Below are 17,004 nucleotides of genomic sequence, written 5' to 3' on the forward strand. Positions count from 1 at the left end.
GGGTGTCGCTTCCAGATCTCGAAAACGGCCGGGTCGATTGCACTCAAATTTGGCACACCGCTATAGACCGACGAATAGGGTGCCGTGCACGTCAGTCCGTAGCACACCGACTGCGGTCTGCACGTGCAAGGCTCATCCTCTCGTTTGGTGGCGGGCGTTTTTGCTGCGTTTACAAAGGTGCTTGCTCAAACAACCTGCGGTCCCGCGATGCGGAGCCCGGCATCGCAGATGCCGGTACCTGTACAACACAAGCAAAAGCGTGCGGCTCAGTGGCAGCGATTTGTGCTTCCTTGCTTTTCGTTCATGATATGACAGGAATGCCACAAAACCAATCACCATACAATACTGTACAAATCTGGAGCCCTTGTAAGGCACAAACCAAACCGACGTGTGGGTATAGGGTCACATTCGGCCGAGTCGAGTCCCATCCGCTCGCGGGCCGGGTGCTGCAGAGTGAAGCCAGCCATTCACAGAGCAGTTGCACGCTGCGGTTACGGCGTGTGACAAAGAAGCAGGCGCGGGTGACGGACAGGCCGCGAGCAGTGTGGCCGCCCTCAAAAAGGTATGGCACGACAACAAATGAAGCCAAAAAACACCTGAAGCGTTGGATACACAGGCCAGGCCACTAGACAAGCTAAGCGGTGAGAGAGAAACCATATCACACCGAACTCCAATGCTCAAGACTGACGAGGATAGAGAGGGTGGAGGTCCAACAACCATTCCAAACAGCGTTGCTCGCACAACACTAGATACATCAATGCCACCTCCGGTCATACTTGCCTTTGTATAATTTGCGCGCGCTGGGATCATCGGCTCTTTGTGTGTGACGCGACCGGGCCGCAGAGTCCATGCCAAGTGCGCCCGTCGCGTCCACTCTCTGTTTGCTGTAAGACGAATACTCGGGCATGGGGTCATAGTACAGTTCGTTTGCGTTGAAGGTAGCTGCCAGACGGTTCATGCTGCGCTCCTCGTCGGAGCTGGAGAACTTGCGGCCCACGCGGCCGTCCAGGTCGGGCCGGCGCGCCGGCGGTGAGCTGTAGTAGCTCAGGCCCGGGTCGGGCACACGCCGACCGTAGCCCTCGTCGCGCATGATCTCGTCAATGGATTTGAGCACCGAGTGTCCGCCGGAGGGTCGTCCCGGCGCGCCGGCCGGCTCGGAGCGGTCGCTCAGGCTCAGCTCGGCGCTCTCCCGCAGCCGCGCCAGCCGCAGCAGCTCGTCGTGCAGGCTCGAGTTCTCCTCGATGTGGTGACGGCGCCGCGAGATCTCCTGTTTGATCTTGTGGCGCCGCTCGTCGCGGCCAATCAGCTCGTCCTCGTCATCGCTGCCGTACGGCGACGGGTGCCACGAGCGGGGCTTGCGCGCGCGCCGCGACAGCCGGTGGCGCGGACTGGAGTCGCCGCCGGGGTAGCCGCGCGACAGATCGGACGGCTGCAGGCCGCCGTCACTGAGCCGACGCTGCAGCGACCTACCGGACCAAAGATACGGACAGCGTCACCGTACCGAGCGACCCAGCAGGTCTGACACACGCGCAGCCGGCGCAGCGGCCGACCAGCAGCAGACCACCGCCACAACCATGGTCGCCATTAGAAACAGGTAACAGCTTCCCGGTGGAGCTGGTTTCCTCCTCAAATCGGTTAGGTGAAACCCCTCTACACTATGATTGAGATATTCTGCGCCACATTCATATGGAAATAACTTTCTCCTAAAATATAATCAACCGATGTGGTGAAGTATTTCCAAAATTGCTCAAACAAAGCGCTATAGCTTCAGTAACCATAACGAGCGATGCACACTAGAAATGGGGAACAGCGGTATACAGTTTCAATGGCTTTCACTTCACCAAAAATAAAATAATCGAAAATTTAGGACGACACACTTCCATTCGGCAAGAGATTCACATAATTAAATGCTTATAGATAAACTTAATGATAAATCAAATGCAGAATATACATGACAGCAATGCATATGTTAAAGTATATCATGAATAGTTCATTTTCAAAAATCGCTTGATTGTACATTAGCTCATAATATACAGCCTAAACGGTCGTAGAACTTGAAACGTACGACGCAGACACTGTCCAAATGCACAATACAAGCGATAATCAAAACGTACATATTTTTGGAATCATCGCATGACAGTTTACGATTTACATAGTTAATAATGAAATTCCAAACTACAAAAAATCGGACAGGCGGAAAAAGTAGACAAAGGAGCTGCATCAGCCTGGCGATGGATGCAGCTTCCAGGCGAACCTTTCTAGTCAATCCCCTGAGCGTCTTCGCGCGGTCAATGACCTCAGTAAGCGCAGACAAACCATACACATACTCCACGAGCACGGCAGAGGGGCCGCCGACGCGAGCAGGGGCGGCAGGCAGGCAGGCAAGCACCACGACAGCGGGGGTTGGGTGGGGGGCGGCCGACCGACCCGGCGCCCGGGACAGCGCCAAGCCGGGGGATGCAGCTAGCAGGCAAAACCGGTCAAACACCGCCGAGAGAGTACCTTAACAGAAGACAGTCTTTACATGGTGAACTCGTCATCCCAAACCCCTCTGCCCTCATTGGACCTGTGCGAGAGACAGAAAAACAAACTGCTACCGAGGGCACAGCTGCTGAGTGGGTATAGGAGAGCGGCTGATCTGACACAGGCGCCGCCTCTCGGCTAGGCAGTTATTGCGGTCAGGGCAGGCTCAGTTGGGATGTAGACTATAGAGGCTCCTCCTATAGTTGCAGTTGTCCGACAGCAAAGGTGGGACAATATGAGCCAGAGATATGGAATCAGCTCGGATAACTTCAGCTCAGGGAAAGGTGAATATGATACCTAAAACTCAAACATGATACAATCATGAACTAAGTCGTCGTTCACGTCACGTCACAAGATTTCAATTGTTATCTTCCTTCTAGGCATGAGAAAATCCGCAAACAGAAGAGCTGCAAATGAGGCATAACAAAGCATCTAAAAAAGCTTTAAAAAATAATCAGATAAGACTCACGAATATGCAGCTATCAAAACAACTCAGCAAGAAATGAAGAGGAGATGATTAGGCTTGCTACGTTCGATATCTTCTGCGACAAATCCTGACGATCCAGAATATGTGGCTTATAGAAAATAGGAAACATGGGTGAATGAAAACAGTCACTACAAAACACACACGCTCCTCAACGCACCTAATTGATCTCGTCCCACGTCACACCCGACGCATCCTCACACACCTAAACTTCTCGAAAAAAAAAATACACGAGCTAAAGGGAGCGGAGAGCGCGAACCGGCGAGTAAGGGCAGTCGGCAGGGAGTGCTACACGAAACACGCACACACACTCCTCTACAGACTAGGGCCGGCGACCGGGCTCCATCGCCGGCCGCTGCAACACGTGACATTCAGGACTACGTGGGGAGAGATAGACAGAGCCAGAGAGCGAGAGCGAGAGACAGAGAAGCGGTGACGGCGGTCTGGGCGCGCTGAGACGCTCTCACCTGGCGCCGGCGCCGGCCAGCCGCCGCTCCAGACCGTCCTCGCCGCCCAGGTAGGCGCTGATAGCCGTATCGCGCAGACCGCCGCCGTACGGGTACGAGCCGATGTACGGCTGGGACGGGTCACCCCAGCCGCCGGCGCCGCTCCGGTCCAGACGACCGCCGTCCAGACTCTCGTACTCGAGCGACTTGAGCCGTGAGCCCAGCACACCGCCGTAGCTCTGCGGTGGGACGGCGGGGACACAGGTCACACGCAGTCGACAGGTGATGGACAGATGCGATGGAAGGCCGAGGAGGAGAAGCGAGTATGAATGTTAAACGGATCCTGTCCTAAGCCATTGGATGTGTGCTGATCCAGCAATGGAACTATTGAATGAAGTTCACTATGATGTAGCTAGTCGGCTGTGAATAACCTCAAATTACACAGTCTCGCAAAACAGTTATCTTTGAGCTATTATATCCAACGAAAGACACTGCAGTTATCCCTAACTATTTCTAGCCATGTTCAGAGACGATTTTTCGCTCCTTACCATGAGCATATCCTCGTCGTCCCTGATTGGAGAGACGTTGGCGCTGAACAGCTTTGGATCGCTGAGGTGACGGCGACCGACGGGGAACCGGCGCCGGCGCAGCGTCGGGCTGAAGGACGTCAGACCCATCCGCTGCTCAATCCTGGAAGGACAGCAGCTCGGTTCGTCTCACAACCTCCGCGACAACCGACATCACATAACTGTCTGGTTGTTACCATCAGAAGTTTGGAATTCGGTTGAGTTTGTTTGATTGCTTGACTGCATTCGTTGACGAACAAACAATAAAATCGAGTCGCTCACCTCTGGCGGGTGGCCGGCGACAGGTTGGTCTGGCGCAGTGTGCGCCGACGCTCCTCATTCAGCGCCGACAGCTCGGCCTCCAGGAGGCGGCGCTTGTCGTCGGAGGCGGTCCGCAGTTCGTTCTTCAGGCTGTTTGCGTACGTCAGCTGAGACAGAGTGGAGCGGGGTGGGTGGTCACCTCTCTGGCAGAGACCGACGCGAGTCGGTGTCGCCTTCAGATCACCAGCCTTGTCTCATCCACCCACTACGTCCGGTCTACCAAGGTGCGGTCTCTGCCGCCCACTGCCACCGTCGCCGCCACCCACTGCGCCAAGGACGCCGTCAACCACCGCCCACCGCCCACTGCCCCTCCCCTCCCTTCCCCGTCGCCGCCGCCCACCGCCCCCCCACCCCCCCACCCTTCCCCTCCCAGCCGGGCGTCGCCATTCCTGCGCCCCATCGTTCAGCAGTCGATACGAGGGTCGGCGGGCGGCGGCGGCGGCCGATATACCGGTGCTAGCCGACGCCTGTAGCGACGGCGATAAAATGCGGCACCGGCACCGAATGGGTGCTGGTACGGATGGGTCACAGCGGACCGAGCTGTGGCGGTAGGATAGAGACGGACAGAACGCGACGGGAATACCCGCGGGAGCGACTGCAGTGAACGAACGGGTACAGATGTCGAACAGACGAGGAAAGGACGAGAAATGTCAGAGTGCACACGGGGACGAGTCTGAGTGCAGTCGAAATGAAGTCGGAATTATCTTCAGGGCTCATAAAGGTTATTTGAAGGTGAATTGGAATACAAACGAGCACCCATACGATGCCCGTGCGCTTGACATTGGACGGTGTCCATAAATGAGTCCGTGGATGTTTGGTCAATAAGCTAAGCTTATCCAATTGTCCCACCTGGTTGGCGAACGTCTCGGAGAAGGAGGACGAGACTCCGGGCCGACTGTAGACCAGGTGCTGCAGGTCGGGCGGCAGCACGGACGCGATGCTGGCGTTCAGGTTCTCCCGGGCCGCCTCTGCTCCAGGCGGGAGGACACACATTCCAATGAAGGCACAATAGGGGAACAGGGCACCTCAAGGCAAGGCGAACTGCATAACATAATTATTTTTAATAAAATCACTTTGATTGTTAGCCTACGTTTTATGGAATGGCTAGCAAAAATGTCATAACCTATAGGCACAGATAAATGGTCGACTGCTTTTCTTCTTCTTCTTTTTTACAGCCAAAGATATCAGAGATCGTTTTGACTCTTCTCTGGTAGCTGGGAACGGTGACCCCAGGCTGCAGTAAGGGCCACCACAGCTGTTCCCTGTTCAGTCTAACTACACTCACCCAGCGACGCCAGCCGACTGGTCTCGCTCATGATGCCCAGCGCCGAGCCGGGTCGGGCCGGCAGCTCCGGCAGCGGCGTCTTGGCGGCGGCGGCCAGGTTCGTCATGCTGGTGCTCGGCCGCGCCATGGCCAGGCTGTTGAGCGAGGTGGGCTCCCGCAGGTCCGCGCTGTCCAGCGACGTCTGGCGGTACAGGCCGCCGTGGCCCCTGGCCGAGCAGAGGAGGGCGTCATTCCGCGGCGGTAACTTTGCAGGCCAGACATTCTTCCCACGATACCGATTAAGAAAAGTTAGCCGGTCGGCAAGAGGAGCGCCAAGCTGCATGCTCAACTTCTCAGGGTTGTTAACTCGCCTCAGGTCGAGCACAGCTGAGTCTCCTCTATAGATAGCGTTAAAGAAGGGGAGCCGTGCCAAGTTGAACAAAGTATAAGCACTTATCATGGACACTTATGAAAAAAAATGTTCGCTATCGAAAGACTGACGAGCTGCAAGAAATTGATACATCTTGTGCTGAGCAGTAGGCATCAATGACCCTTTTCACTACATCTATAGATAGAAAAGTGTCACGCTGCTGCAATAGAATAGAATCTTATGCACCTTTTCTCTGAAGACAGAAACATGCCTAATTTTAGCATGAAAGCGCAGTAGCTAATTATACTAGACTATAAAGACTCGGTCGACTGTAAGTAATCGTTGACGTGAACGTTTCTGGGCAGCGGCACGGAGCAGATACAGGAGACCTGAGTCGCTCTCGACCACAGGAGAAGCGATCACACTCACCTTTTGCCGAGCAGTTTGTGTTTGTCGCGTTTTCTGGCGACGGGGAGCGGCGCAGCCTCCTGATCCATGGGCAGGTATGGCAGCTTTCGACGGATTCGCAGGGACTTTTGGCTGTCCGTTTCGCTCATCGTGTCGGACGAGTCATCGCGCAGGCCTCGGGGAGTGCCGGCAGGAGTGACCGGAGTGCCAACGGGAGTGCCTAGAGGGTGAGACAGGAGTCAGAGAGGTCAAGAAGTGTAGGAGGAGGTAAATGAAGAGTTAGAAGAGGCGATGAGGTAGCTAAGAAGTGCTTACATAGAGTGCTCAGAGAGGATGCGAGGAACGGTATGACATTCCGATACCTAATGCTAAGACGAAGCATCACCGTCATATTATTTGCTCAGCCATGTTTAGAAAGAAAGGCACCAGCTAAGACGTCATAACATGCAATCAAAGGAGTCATTTTTGAGACAGGTACGCAAGCTATCACAGTAGATAATTAGAAACACTGCGTGTAAGTTACCACGCCTAAAAAACGTTGTGATGCTGATTGCTCGGCTCGGGCGCATACCTTGTATAAATACCGGACTGGTATAAATTAGGTCTCCGGTGATTGGATGTCGCCTGGAACAAATAACACGACTCTGTCACTATAGATGTCGTCAGACTTCAACTTTGTCACGGTACACTCCTCAACTCACTGAATCTCAGCAAAGCACAATGTGTTATCAGTGTATCATTAGCCTCACAAATACGATGACACATACGGTATCCACATAAAGTGAGCATAATTAATTTGTATAATTGGCGGGTAGATGAAAAACTGAAAAGTCGCCAGCACTTACAAACCCTGAATTTTTATGGGCACAAGGCATCAGCCGCGCCCCATATCACCAACACATCTCTCGGCTGACGTCATCAACACTGACCGCTGCGCCGCCCGTCACGCGGGTGGGGGAGGAGGGAAGGCGCCCCGCCGGCCGCCGGCCTCATTACCTCACAATCGGCTCCACGTGAGACGTCATCTGCGTTGCCATGACAGCAGGCGTTTGATTGGCCACCAGCACGATGGGCGTGGTCGTCTTCATTTGAGCGCTCGCTGAGAACAAATGATGCGGTTTATTAAAGGCCCAGCCACGGTAAATTAAGCCCGAGCGGATGACGGCCGGGCTGTATTTATAGAACTGTAGCGACGTCACGAAAGATTACGTGGGGGATCGGCTGAACTATTTGCAGAGCTCTAAATGTGCTGGAAAGTTTTTGTTGTGGCAGCGGAATACTTTGAGAATAAAAGCAAACAAAAGTTAGCTCATTGAATGCCCCTGAAAACGTTGCAAACACCAAACAAAAACGTTCACTGTTATACTATTTTCCTACCATAAGAGGCTCCAAGACCGTAAAATAATTGTTAAGACAAAAAGCTCAAGCTGGTTCCTGTGAGTCCTCCTGACGGGCAAATGTAAGATAACCTACGCGTCTGTAGCCCTAATAGTGTCTCTTGCTAGTCCATTACGAGAAAACGTAATATGGTCTAGGGATCGGGCGAGCTTAGGTATCGGCGCATTGTGCTTTAACGACCGGAGATATGGACCCTTATCTTGAGACAGACCAATATACCAATATACAGACCTGAGACCAATGTATTTAGTAATGTCTGTAATGAGAGTATGTATGCCGCCAGTATTGACCGGTTCGGTTAGCAGACTGTCGATAAACGGCGCTGGCTTTCGAGCTGTTACCCTCGCTGTCCTTTTCGGGGTGTCTGTCTCAGACGGTCTGTCTCAGATTGCCTGTCTCAGACTGTGTGTCTCAGGCTGTCTGTCTTAGACTGTATGTACCAGAATATCTGTTGGTAACACTCAACACTTCAACAGTCTATTCGAAGTGTCTGTCCGGGGCACCGCTCACCTGTAACTGTGGAGCCCGGAAGCAGCGAGGCGGTCGGCACAGTACTTATCTCGGGAGGTTTGTCCCAGACTGTCTCAGACTGTCTCACACTGTCACCGACTCACCCGTGACCGTCGACCCCGGCAGCAGCGAGGCGGTCGACACTGTCTGTCTCGGGCGGTTTATCTCTGTCTCAGATTGTCTCGGACTCACCTGTGACCGTCGACCCCGGCAATAGCGAGGCGGTCGGCCCTGTCTGTCTCGGGACGTTTGTCTCTGTCTCAGACTGTCTCGGACTGTCTCGGACTCACCTGTAACCGTCGACCCCGGCAGCAGCGAGGCGGTCGGCACTGTCTGTCTCGGGACGTTTGTCTCTGTCACACAGTGTCTCCGACTCACCTGTGACGGTCGATCCCGGCAGCAGTGAGGCGGTCGGCACTGTCTGTCTCGGGCGGTTTATCTCTGTCTCACACTGTCTCCGACTCACCTGTGACGGTCGACCCCGGCAGCAGCGAGGCGGTCGGCACGGCCTGGTAGAGTCGCGCCGCGCCGGCCGTGTTGGGCTGCTGGTGCTGCAGCAGGCGCTGTTTGCGCTGGTGCTGCGCCTGGTGGTGCGCCGCCATCTGCTGGTGGTACATGACCTGCTCGGCGGTCAGACCGGACGGGTAGCCGTAGGCCGGGTCCAGGGCGGCCGCCGGGTCCGCCGGCGCCGCCATCGGTGCCGCCATCGACACCGGCGGCCGGCCATAGCTCGCCTGGGGCCTCATGTAGCCGGCGGCCGAGACCGGAGCCGTCGAGCGAGGCACCGACTTGTCCGTCTGACCGCCCAGACCTGCAGGAAGTGTCCGGTGATATAGCGTCAGAGGTGATAATGAGACGGTCAGAGGTGAGACATACATCAGCTCAGGCCGTAAGATCGTCATTGGCCGACAGACGACAATAATACAGCCGAAACGCCGTCAAGTGACCCATAGTCTACGTTTGGTGTGGGGGCAGACCCATTGACTCATAGACCCATTGAATTTGTCAAACATTTAATTAGTTCATGGTGTTCTTAATTATTCGAAAACTAGCACGCAATGCTTTAAAAGATATAGCGTTAACATTTACATATCGAAGGGGTGGTGCTGGGTGCCTACGGGCGTAATTTGGCTCAATCAGCCGCGCGTATTGATGCAGCCCGCGGAGGGCCGGATCGTGTTGCGCTCCCAGTGACCCTAACAAGGTTGCTCGTTACCGCCTGTCGACTCGTCAGACAGACAGACAGACAGACAGACAGACAGACAAACAGGCGCCGACGGACCGGACAGAGTCGCACAGACACCACGCTGCCGTCGCTGCCTATCGAGAACATGCATAAAGAAAAAAGGGTCCTATGGATGAAATTAATGAGTATTTTAGGTAAATATGAAGCGGAAATGATTATAAACGAGCGCTAGAGGACGTACACAAGTCGTTCGATTAGGCGAAGCAGCGGAATTTCTACGGGGGCCATTTAACCAACGATGTTTTACAAATATTAATTAAAGGGACCCTCCCACCTTCAAAAAAGTTAATGAATTGGCATGAAAGTGATGTCGCTCAGTTCAGAAAGAGCAAAAACGAATATCTACCAAATTTCATCGAAAAATATTCACCGGTTTTCAAGATATTAGACTTTTACTTTTGTTTACTTTTTGGGATCTCCGCTGTTCCTAGCGACTTTATTTGAAAGTGCGGCATTTGTTGCGCGCAAAGCAGCATATACCACCGCGTGCTACAAAACGTTTTAGTCAAACATTTAACGGACGTTCGAAAGCCTGATGACGTCATCAGATTCCCGTAATGGTTAAGAGATAGGGACCACGCTGGTCCCACCCTGCAAGTAAAGGGAAGAAATTTCTTGAACACCATAAAGCTGCGGGGGTTGCGACCTGGATGAAATTAAAATAATACAAGAAAAAAAAATAAATGGTGGTTTCTGAGCCTGGCCGCAAACTTGGCTATCTCAACTCAAAACTAATGTTAAGGTGGAAGGGTTCCTTTAACCCCAAATAATTGACAAAAAAGGCGGCATAGCGTAGCTATGATGTCCTTTCGAAGCGCATATCGGCGTGAGTTTCTGTTTTGGTATGGTCGATGGCTATTCCCCTGCTGAGCGTGTACTCACCCAGCGCCCTGCTGAAGTCGGCCAGCATGCCGCTGATGGAGGAGCCCTGGCCGCCGGTCGGCCGCACGCTGCCTGCCATGCTGGTCGGGTGCTGCTGCTGCGGCTGCTGGTACAGCTGGTGTGGACCCGTCACCGGCGGGTAGGTCGGGACGCTCTGCTGGCCCGGGCCCAGCTGGCCGGGCAGCGGCTGGGCCGACAGCATGTGGCCAGGCATGGTCTGCGCAGCGGCCATCTGAGCGGAGACCATCAGGCCGGAGAGGACCTGGTCGGCCGGCAGCTGGCCCGGGTACGAGCTGTTTGGTACGGCACCAGTGGCGTTGGACAGGCCCAGAGACGCCGCCTGCTGCTGCTGGAATGTGCCCATCGCCTGGGGCTGCTGCGGCTGCTGCTGCTGTTGGAGGTGCTGCTGTTGCTGCTGCTGCAGCTGGTGCTGCTGCTGCTGCTGAAGGTACTGCTGCTGCTGCTGCTGCTGTTGCTGTTGTTGTTGCTGTTGTTGCTGGAGCTGTTGCTGTTGCTGGAGGTGCTGCTGCTGCTGCGATTGTAGCTGTTGTTGCTGCTGAAGTTGCTGCTGGTATTGCTGCTGCGGTTGTGAGAATGAAGCTCCGATTGCTGACGGCATTGTCTGGTCGATCATTGACGACGGCTGAAGGCCCTGTAAAATGGCGGCCGAATTCAATAATCGCTGCTCATATTCTGATTTGATTAGAATTACACTTTGTTTGTAGTCTAATTCTCTTACATTTGTACCCATATAGTGTAACTTGAACACCAGATATAAATGCCGGCTCATATTTATAGGCATTTGAAACTAATTAAATATTTTGGTTTTAGAATGTGTCAGTAATGAAGTCATGATGAAGTGAAAATGGCTGGTCAAAAAACAACACTTTCATTGTCAAAATGTGTATAAGCGCTCAACCTAAAATAGAATCCCGTATATCACTGGCTGAAATGCCGTGAAATCAACCAACATTGTTGTGAAGATTAAAATACTCAATCTTAATGCATACAGTTAAATATCATCATTAAAAATGTAGTGTAACGGGTCTCCGGTCTATAAAGTATAACTATTCTATTTATTTTAGATAAGCAGGACCAGACAAGCGGTCACAAAATTATCAGCCAAAGGTACTCATCCCAGTTTTGTTTCAGTTTGTATGACTTCCCGGAGGCTAACTTGACATGATTTCATCGCTGTAACGCTCTTATGTTTCGGTGGTGTTATATGTTATCGGAAGTACATATTCTCCATCGCTGCTACCGCCCTTGCCTTTTCGTCATAAAATCATACTCAAATATCTATCATTAAATGTGCATTAATTCTTCCTCATTTCGAGCCTCTACATAGCCTGGGACGTATACGTGCGAAGTCACCGACCGGGCCAAGTCCTACAGAGGCCCGAGTCGGGCCCAGTCTCCCGGCCCGGCTCCGACGGGGCGCGCTGATTTGCTGGAGTCCGCTCACCTGGCCAGCGCTGACGAGCGACACGTCGGCGCTCGACGGCGCCAGGACGGGGCCGTTCATAGCCGGCACGCTGTCGACTCCGGCCTGGCCCGGCCACTGGCTACCGTCCGTCGGAGGGTAGCCGGCCCCCTGCTGAGAACCCGGGTAGCCCTGGTGGTTGGCCGTCGAGTAGCCGTCAGAGGTGCTCGGGTAGCCACTCTGGCTGCCCGGGTAACCCTGAGCGGCTGGGGGCTGGCTGGCCGGCGGGTAACCCTGGCCGGGGCCCGCCGGACGGACGCCCGGCTGTCTCGGGGGTTCGCCGGGGTAGCCTCGCAGACCTGCCCCTGGTCCCAGAGAGCCGTTGTGACCAGTAGCGAGCGCCGGCCGGTTGGGTACGCCAGCGGCGCCTCGCATCAACCCGCCGCCGACCGTCGCCGGCGCCGGAACGGAGGCAAACGCGGAGGGCTGCTGGCCCGACAGCGCCAGCCGCGGCTGCTGCTGCTGGTTCTGCTGGTGCTGCTGGTGCTGCTGGTGCTGCTGGTGCTGCTGGACGGGCGGTACCGGGCTGGCCATCCGAGCAGTGAATGGGCTCGGCTGCGGACCGCCGCCGCCACCAAACTGGCCGCCGCCGACCGGCATGCCGAACTGAAAGGGGCGATACACGGCGTCAGGCAGGGGAGCGGCGCGACTGGTCGACTGGCCCGTCCCACCGACTGCTGGCTGCTCGGAGATCTCCAGAGCAGCAGTCGTCACCCGACCGGTCCTGAGGCCACAGCGAGCGGAAGCAGACCACACTGCGAGGCATGCAACTATCGCTACGACCAGGGACAGTGGTCACAACTAGTTGAACATCGATCTTCGGCGGTGCTTCTGGAGGCAATCGGAGAGGAACAGACCATGCGACATCGATATAGAATAGTGCAGTAGCAACACATACATGCTGCGACGGAAGTACCAGGGTGTCACCGAGCGTGTGCCTCTATAAGTACGGCATAGTTTTGTCCGATCTCATCAGCAGATAGGGCCACATTAAGTGAAAGTATCGAGTGAGGAAGGACATACCTAAATAAGCGTTGAAACCACACCAACACGTAACATGCAATGGAGAAGCTACTGAGCCTGGACGGGAGTCTAGACGCTAAGAGCGATACAGAAAAGAGCAGAGACAACACGTACTAAATCCAACACGTGATTAGCTAACTAAATATGCTGTTTATTTCATTTTTATGAATGAAATTCTAAGGATTAAGTAGCGTTTCGAAATTCGACATACGTTAAAAGTAACTATGGCGGTCTGCTAAAGCCATTTATTGGTGAGAGTTTTATCAATCATGGAGAGGAACAAATTAAATATCTACTCCAATACCATTCATTCCCCCAGGCTGGCTATGCCGCTGTGCTGACTGCGAATCCCTCTCACTTGTCCAGTGTCCAGCGCACCACGACCGTGCGACTACAGAGTGTTTACTCTGCCCACTGATAGTGCCATCGTGGTAACTGCTGACCCTGCCCAGTGCCCAGTGCCCAGTCTATTGTTGACCAAGCACATTCTCCCCTCCCCTCCCCGTACAAGTCCCATCGAACGTCACTGACTCACTACCGCACCGACTCGCCCCGCCCAGACTGCACTGACCCCGTTCACCGGCTGTTCGTCGGCATGTACTCGCCCCTCCCCGGGCGCGGTCACACGTTCCCGGTAGTGTGTAGTAGCCGTGTGGGACACGACAGCCGGTGCTGGCTGTCACGCCAGGCCGGCCGGGTCGCGTCGCCAAGGCAGCGGCGTGACAACACGGCAGATGGAGCGCCGCCGCCGCCGCCGCCGCCGCCGCCGCCGGGCACGGCCGTCCGCCGCGCCGTCCGCCGAGTCGGACCCGGCACCGCACCCGGATCAATACGCGGCGGCGGCCACGGAGGGCGTCCCAGGGACCGGTGGTGGGTGGCGAAAGGGACCGGTGGTGGGTGGTGAAAGGGACAGGTAGAGGGCGTCCCAGGGACCGGTGGTGGGTGGTGAAATGGACCGTTGGTGGTTGACGAAAGGGGCCGGTGGTGGGTGGTGAAAGGGACCGGTGGTGGGTGTTTTAAGGGACGGATGGTGGGTGGTCAAAAGGACCGATGGTGGGTGGTGAAAAGGACCGATGGTGGGTGTTTAAGGGTTAGGTAGAGGGCGTCCCAGGGACCGGTGGTGGCTTGCGAAAGGGACCGGTGGTGGGTGGTGAAAGGGACCGGTGGTGGGTGGTCAAAGGTACGGGTAGACGGAGTCCTATAGGGACCGATCATGGGTGGTCAAAGGGATGGGTTAGGGGAATTCCAGGGACTGGAAGTGGGCGGTCCGGTCGAAGGACCCGATGGGGTTCCACATACCGATGACGTAAGGGACCGGCGGTAGGTGACCAAAAGAGACCGTGGTGGGTGGCCAAAAGGTTCGATGGTGGATCTCCAAAGGGATCGGCGGAGGGGTACCGGGACCGATGGCGGCGGGTGGCCAAAAGGAAGGGTAGAGACTAGAGAGAGCCCTGGGGACGGGCGCAGTGGTTAGTGATCAAAACGACCGGCGCAGTGGTGGGTGGGCAAAGGAACCCGTGGTGGGTGAACAAAGGGACCAGTGGTAAGTGGCTCCAAGGATCAATGGTTGGTAACTTCGGGAACCAGTGGATCCATCAACCGATGACTCAAGGGAGCGATGAGAAGCTCAGGGACCAGTGGTTTCATTGACCAATTGGTCTGAGGAATCGGTGGCTTTATGCACCGATATAAGATTAAGGTATCGGTGGCTTCGCCGCTTCAAAGACCGATGCAGAGAGGAGCTGTGGGACCGTTCGGAAGGGCATGAGAGACCAATAACTCGAGGGACCGACTGGAGGCTGAGGGACCAGTAGTTGCAGGAGCCGATGGAGGGTTGAGGCCGAGGGACCGATGGGTTCACCGCTTCAGGGACGAATGGGATGGTGATTGGGCTGAGGGCCCTATGCATAAGAGGATTAATAGCGGGTGATACCAGAAACCACTGATGATATGCATGACTACACAGGCCGATGAAGGCTTCTGGGACCGATAAAGGGTGTCAGGGACAGGTGCGTGGGTAGCTTCAGGGACCGGTGCGTGTGGGCAGCTCCAGGGACGGAGAAGCCAACTGCAAGGAGTTGAAGGACTTCACACCACATTAAGAAACTGAAAAGAGGAAATGGGAAACATAGGTGGTATAGGAGTCTGAGAGAAACGTGCACTTTTAAAAAGACGGAGTAAAATGGCGGAGAGCTGGCAGTAGTCAATCTCAAGAGAAGATAGGAACTACCTGGGGTCAGGAGGAAAGTCAGTGCATCCTGGACGACTCGGGGGCTGCGAGTTGGCTCGATGTGAAGTACGTGTGAGAGAGTGGGTTGGTGAGAGGAGGAGAGCAGAGTCGGCGGGCCCACGCAGCGCCGCCGGCCGCCGCTCACTGGGCAGAGCCGGGCGGCGCGCTCCGCCGCGGTCCGCTCTCCACGTCGGTCGATAGCTGGCAGTCGAACGGTGCCCCGCCGGCCGGAGGCCGCCCCTCAGACCGCAGGGCCGGCCTCTCCACCGGCCGGAGCTGCTCTCCACGGAGCCGAGCTCTTCACCGAGCCGAGCTTCTCTGAGTCGAGCTCTCCACCGCGCCATCAGATCGCAGTTCACGTAGCAACGGGCTCCCAGACAGAGCTCTCCCTCGAGCCGCCGGACCCGTCCTCATCAGACCATAGTGACGGAGTCTCCAATGGACAGAGCTCTTCGTACTTCTCGGAACGAGATCACCCACAAACCACGGTGCCGATTATTCCATCGGGCCTAGTCCAATCCATCCATCCATCCATCCAACTGTTTATTGGTAATACAAATTAAACGCATAATATATAGTAAAATAAGAGGAGGCACAAAAGTCAAAGGGCTTAAGTCTCGGTGCCAACTCTCGTGATGCAGTGCACCGGAAATATGTAGGTATAATACAATATATAATAGTCCTCCACCTCTCACCACGGACCAACAGCTCCGCCAGACCGCGGGGCCGGACCACAGCTCATTCAGATCACCAGACCGAATTCTCGCAGAGGGCCGGGCGGAGGTGTTCCTCAGACCACCGAATAGAGATCTCCACAGACTGCACAGACCTCGCCACAGTTCGCTCAAATCAACAGCTGGCAAGCCCTCCAGGCTCCACTTGACCGCCGCGCTGAGATTTCCACGGCTCTCAATTGAGCTGAGTCTCATCGGTTCCCGCAGGCCTCACATCACCCCTACCCAGCTCTATATATGGTTCCCAGATCGAGCTCTCCACGGCCCAAAGATTGACCAGTAGGTGAGATGAAATGTCAAGTCAAGATCAGTTTTAGGTAACTTTAAACGTATTCTATTAGTCGGAAAATATCTTACTTGACATATCTGGCAAATCCAATCTCTTACCTATGAATTGGATACCGACATAAATTTACCAGTTGATTGGACCCCGGTGGCCTCCGTTAGGTTGGTACCGCATTATTTGAATGCTCGTATATATAAACCTCGTTTGTATGACAAATAGCTACTGCTAAGTGCTAACACCCATACAATCAATCGTGCATTACTATGAAGCAGGGTGATACAATCATGCTTGGCCTTGTCTATAACTAATGCATAAACATCGCTGTTGTCATAAGTAGTGAACAGATGGAACGATATACACGTATGCATATCATTAAGTACATAAAGCATATGTAGTTAGGTATGCCGCAATTTTTTTTTAACCAGACCATGTGAATCTACCAGTATATACATAAAAAAATTATCATGAATCATACCGCGTTATAATTTGTTACACCATTATCATGTAAAATGCTTCTGGAAAAGCAGTTCAACAGTTGATGCACTTACATCAACAGGGTGTTTCACTAAAAGTGTCAAAAAGTAAAAGGTCCTAATGCACATAATAACAATGTTTTCTAAGGACATTTGCACATCATTTCATTCGCGATTGTTGGACATTTGAATATATAAAAATGATATCACCGTCACTCAAACCTATTCCACATATCCGCCCCTTCTTTTGATGCACCGTTTCGGCACGTATCCGGAGGTGCCTCACAGCCCGTTTCATCTTCAGCGTCCAGACTGTCGGCAAAGCCTTGCATTGTGCTCTTCAGCTCCCGAAGTGAT

General features: G+C 54.3%; 2 protein-coding genes across 2 annotated transcripts; both read right to left on the reverse strand.

Moving 5' to 3' along the window:
- Positions 1-243: 243 nt before the first annotated feature.
- LOC122373662 lies at positions 244-6,515 on the reverse strand. The gene is made up of 7 exons (XM_043351953.1): positions 6,404-6,515; positions 5,626-5,831; positions 5,190-5,308; positions 4,302-4,447; positions 4,002-4,143; positions 3,475-3,692; positions 244-1,466 (listed from the first exon to the last, which is right to left on the reverse strand). Exons 1-7 carry the CDS (start codon positions 6,469-6,471, stop codon positions 755-757), a joined length of 1,611 nt encoding a protein of 536 aa, XP_043207888.1. The 5' UTR covers positions 6,472-6,515; the 3' UTR covers positions 244-754.
- Positions 6,516-6,527: 12 nt separating this feature from the next.
- Positions 6,528-12,507, reverse strand: LOC122373665 (collagen alpha-2(IV) chain-like; the record flags this gene model as incomplete). The annotated part of the gene is made up of 7 exons (XM_043351955.1): positions 6,528-6,602; positions 6,967-7,006; positions 7,379-7,481; positions 8,757-9,101; positions 10,419-10,809; positions 11,884-12,135; positions 12,424-12,507. Coding segments are annotated over 7 exons (1,290 nt in total), but the record flags the coding sequence as incomplete, so codon positions are not given.
- Positions 12,508-17,004: the final 4,497 nt, after the last annotated feature.

This window comes from Amphibalanus amphitrite, unplaced genomic scaffold, assembly GCF_019059575.1.
Source record: "Amphibalanus amphitrite isolate SeventyFive unplaced genomic scaffold, NRLGWU_Aamphi_draft 001532F_arrow, whole genome shotgun sequence".
Lineage (NCBI taxonomy): Eukaryota > Metazoa > Arthropoda > Thecostraca > Balanomorpha > Balanidae > Amphibalanus > Amphibalanus amphitrite.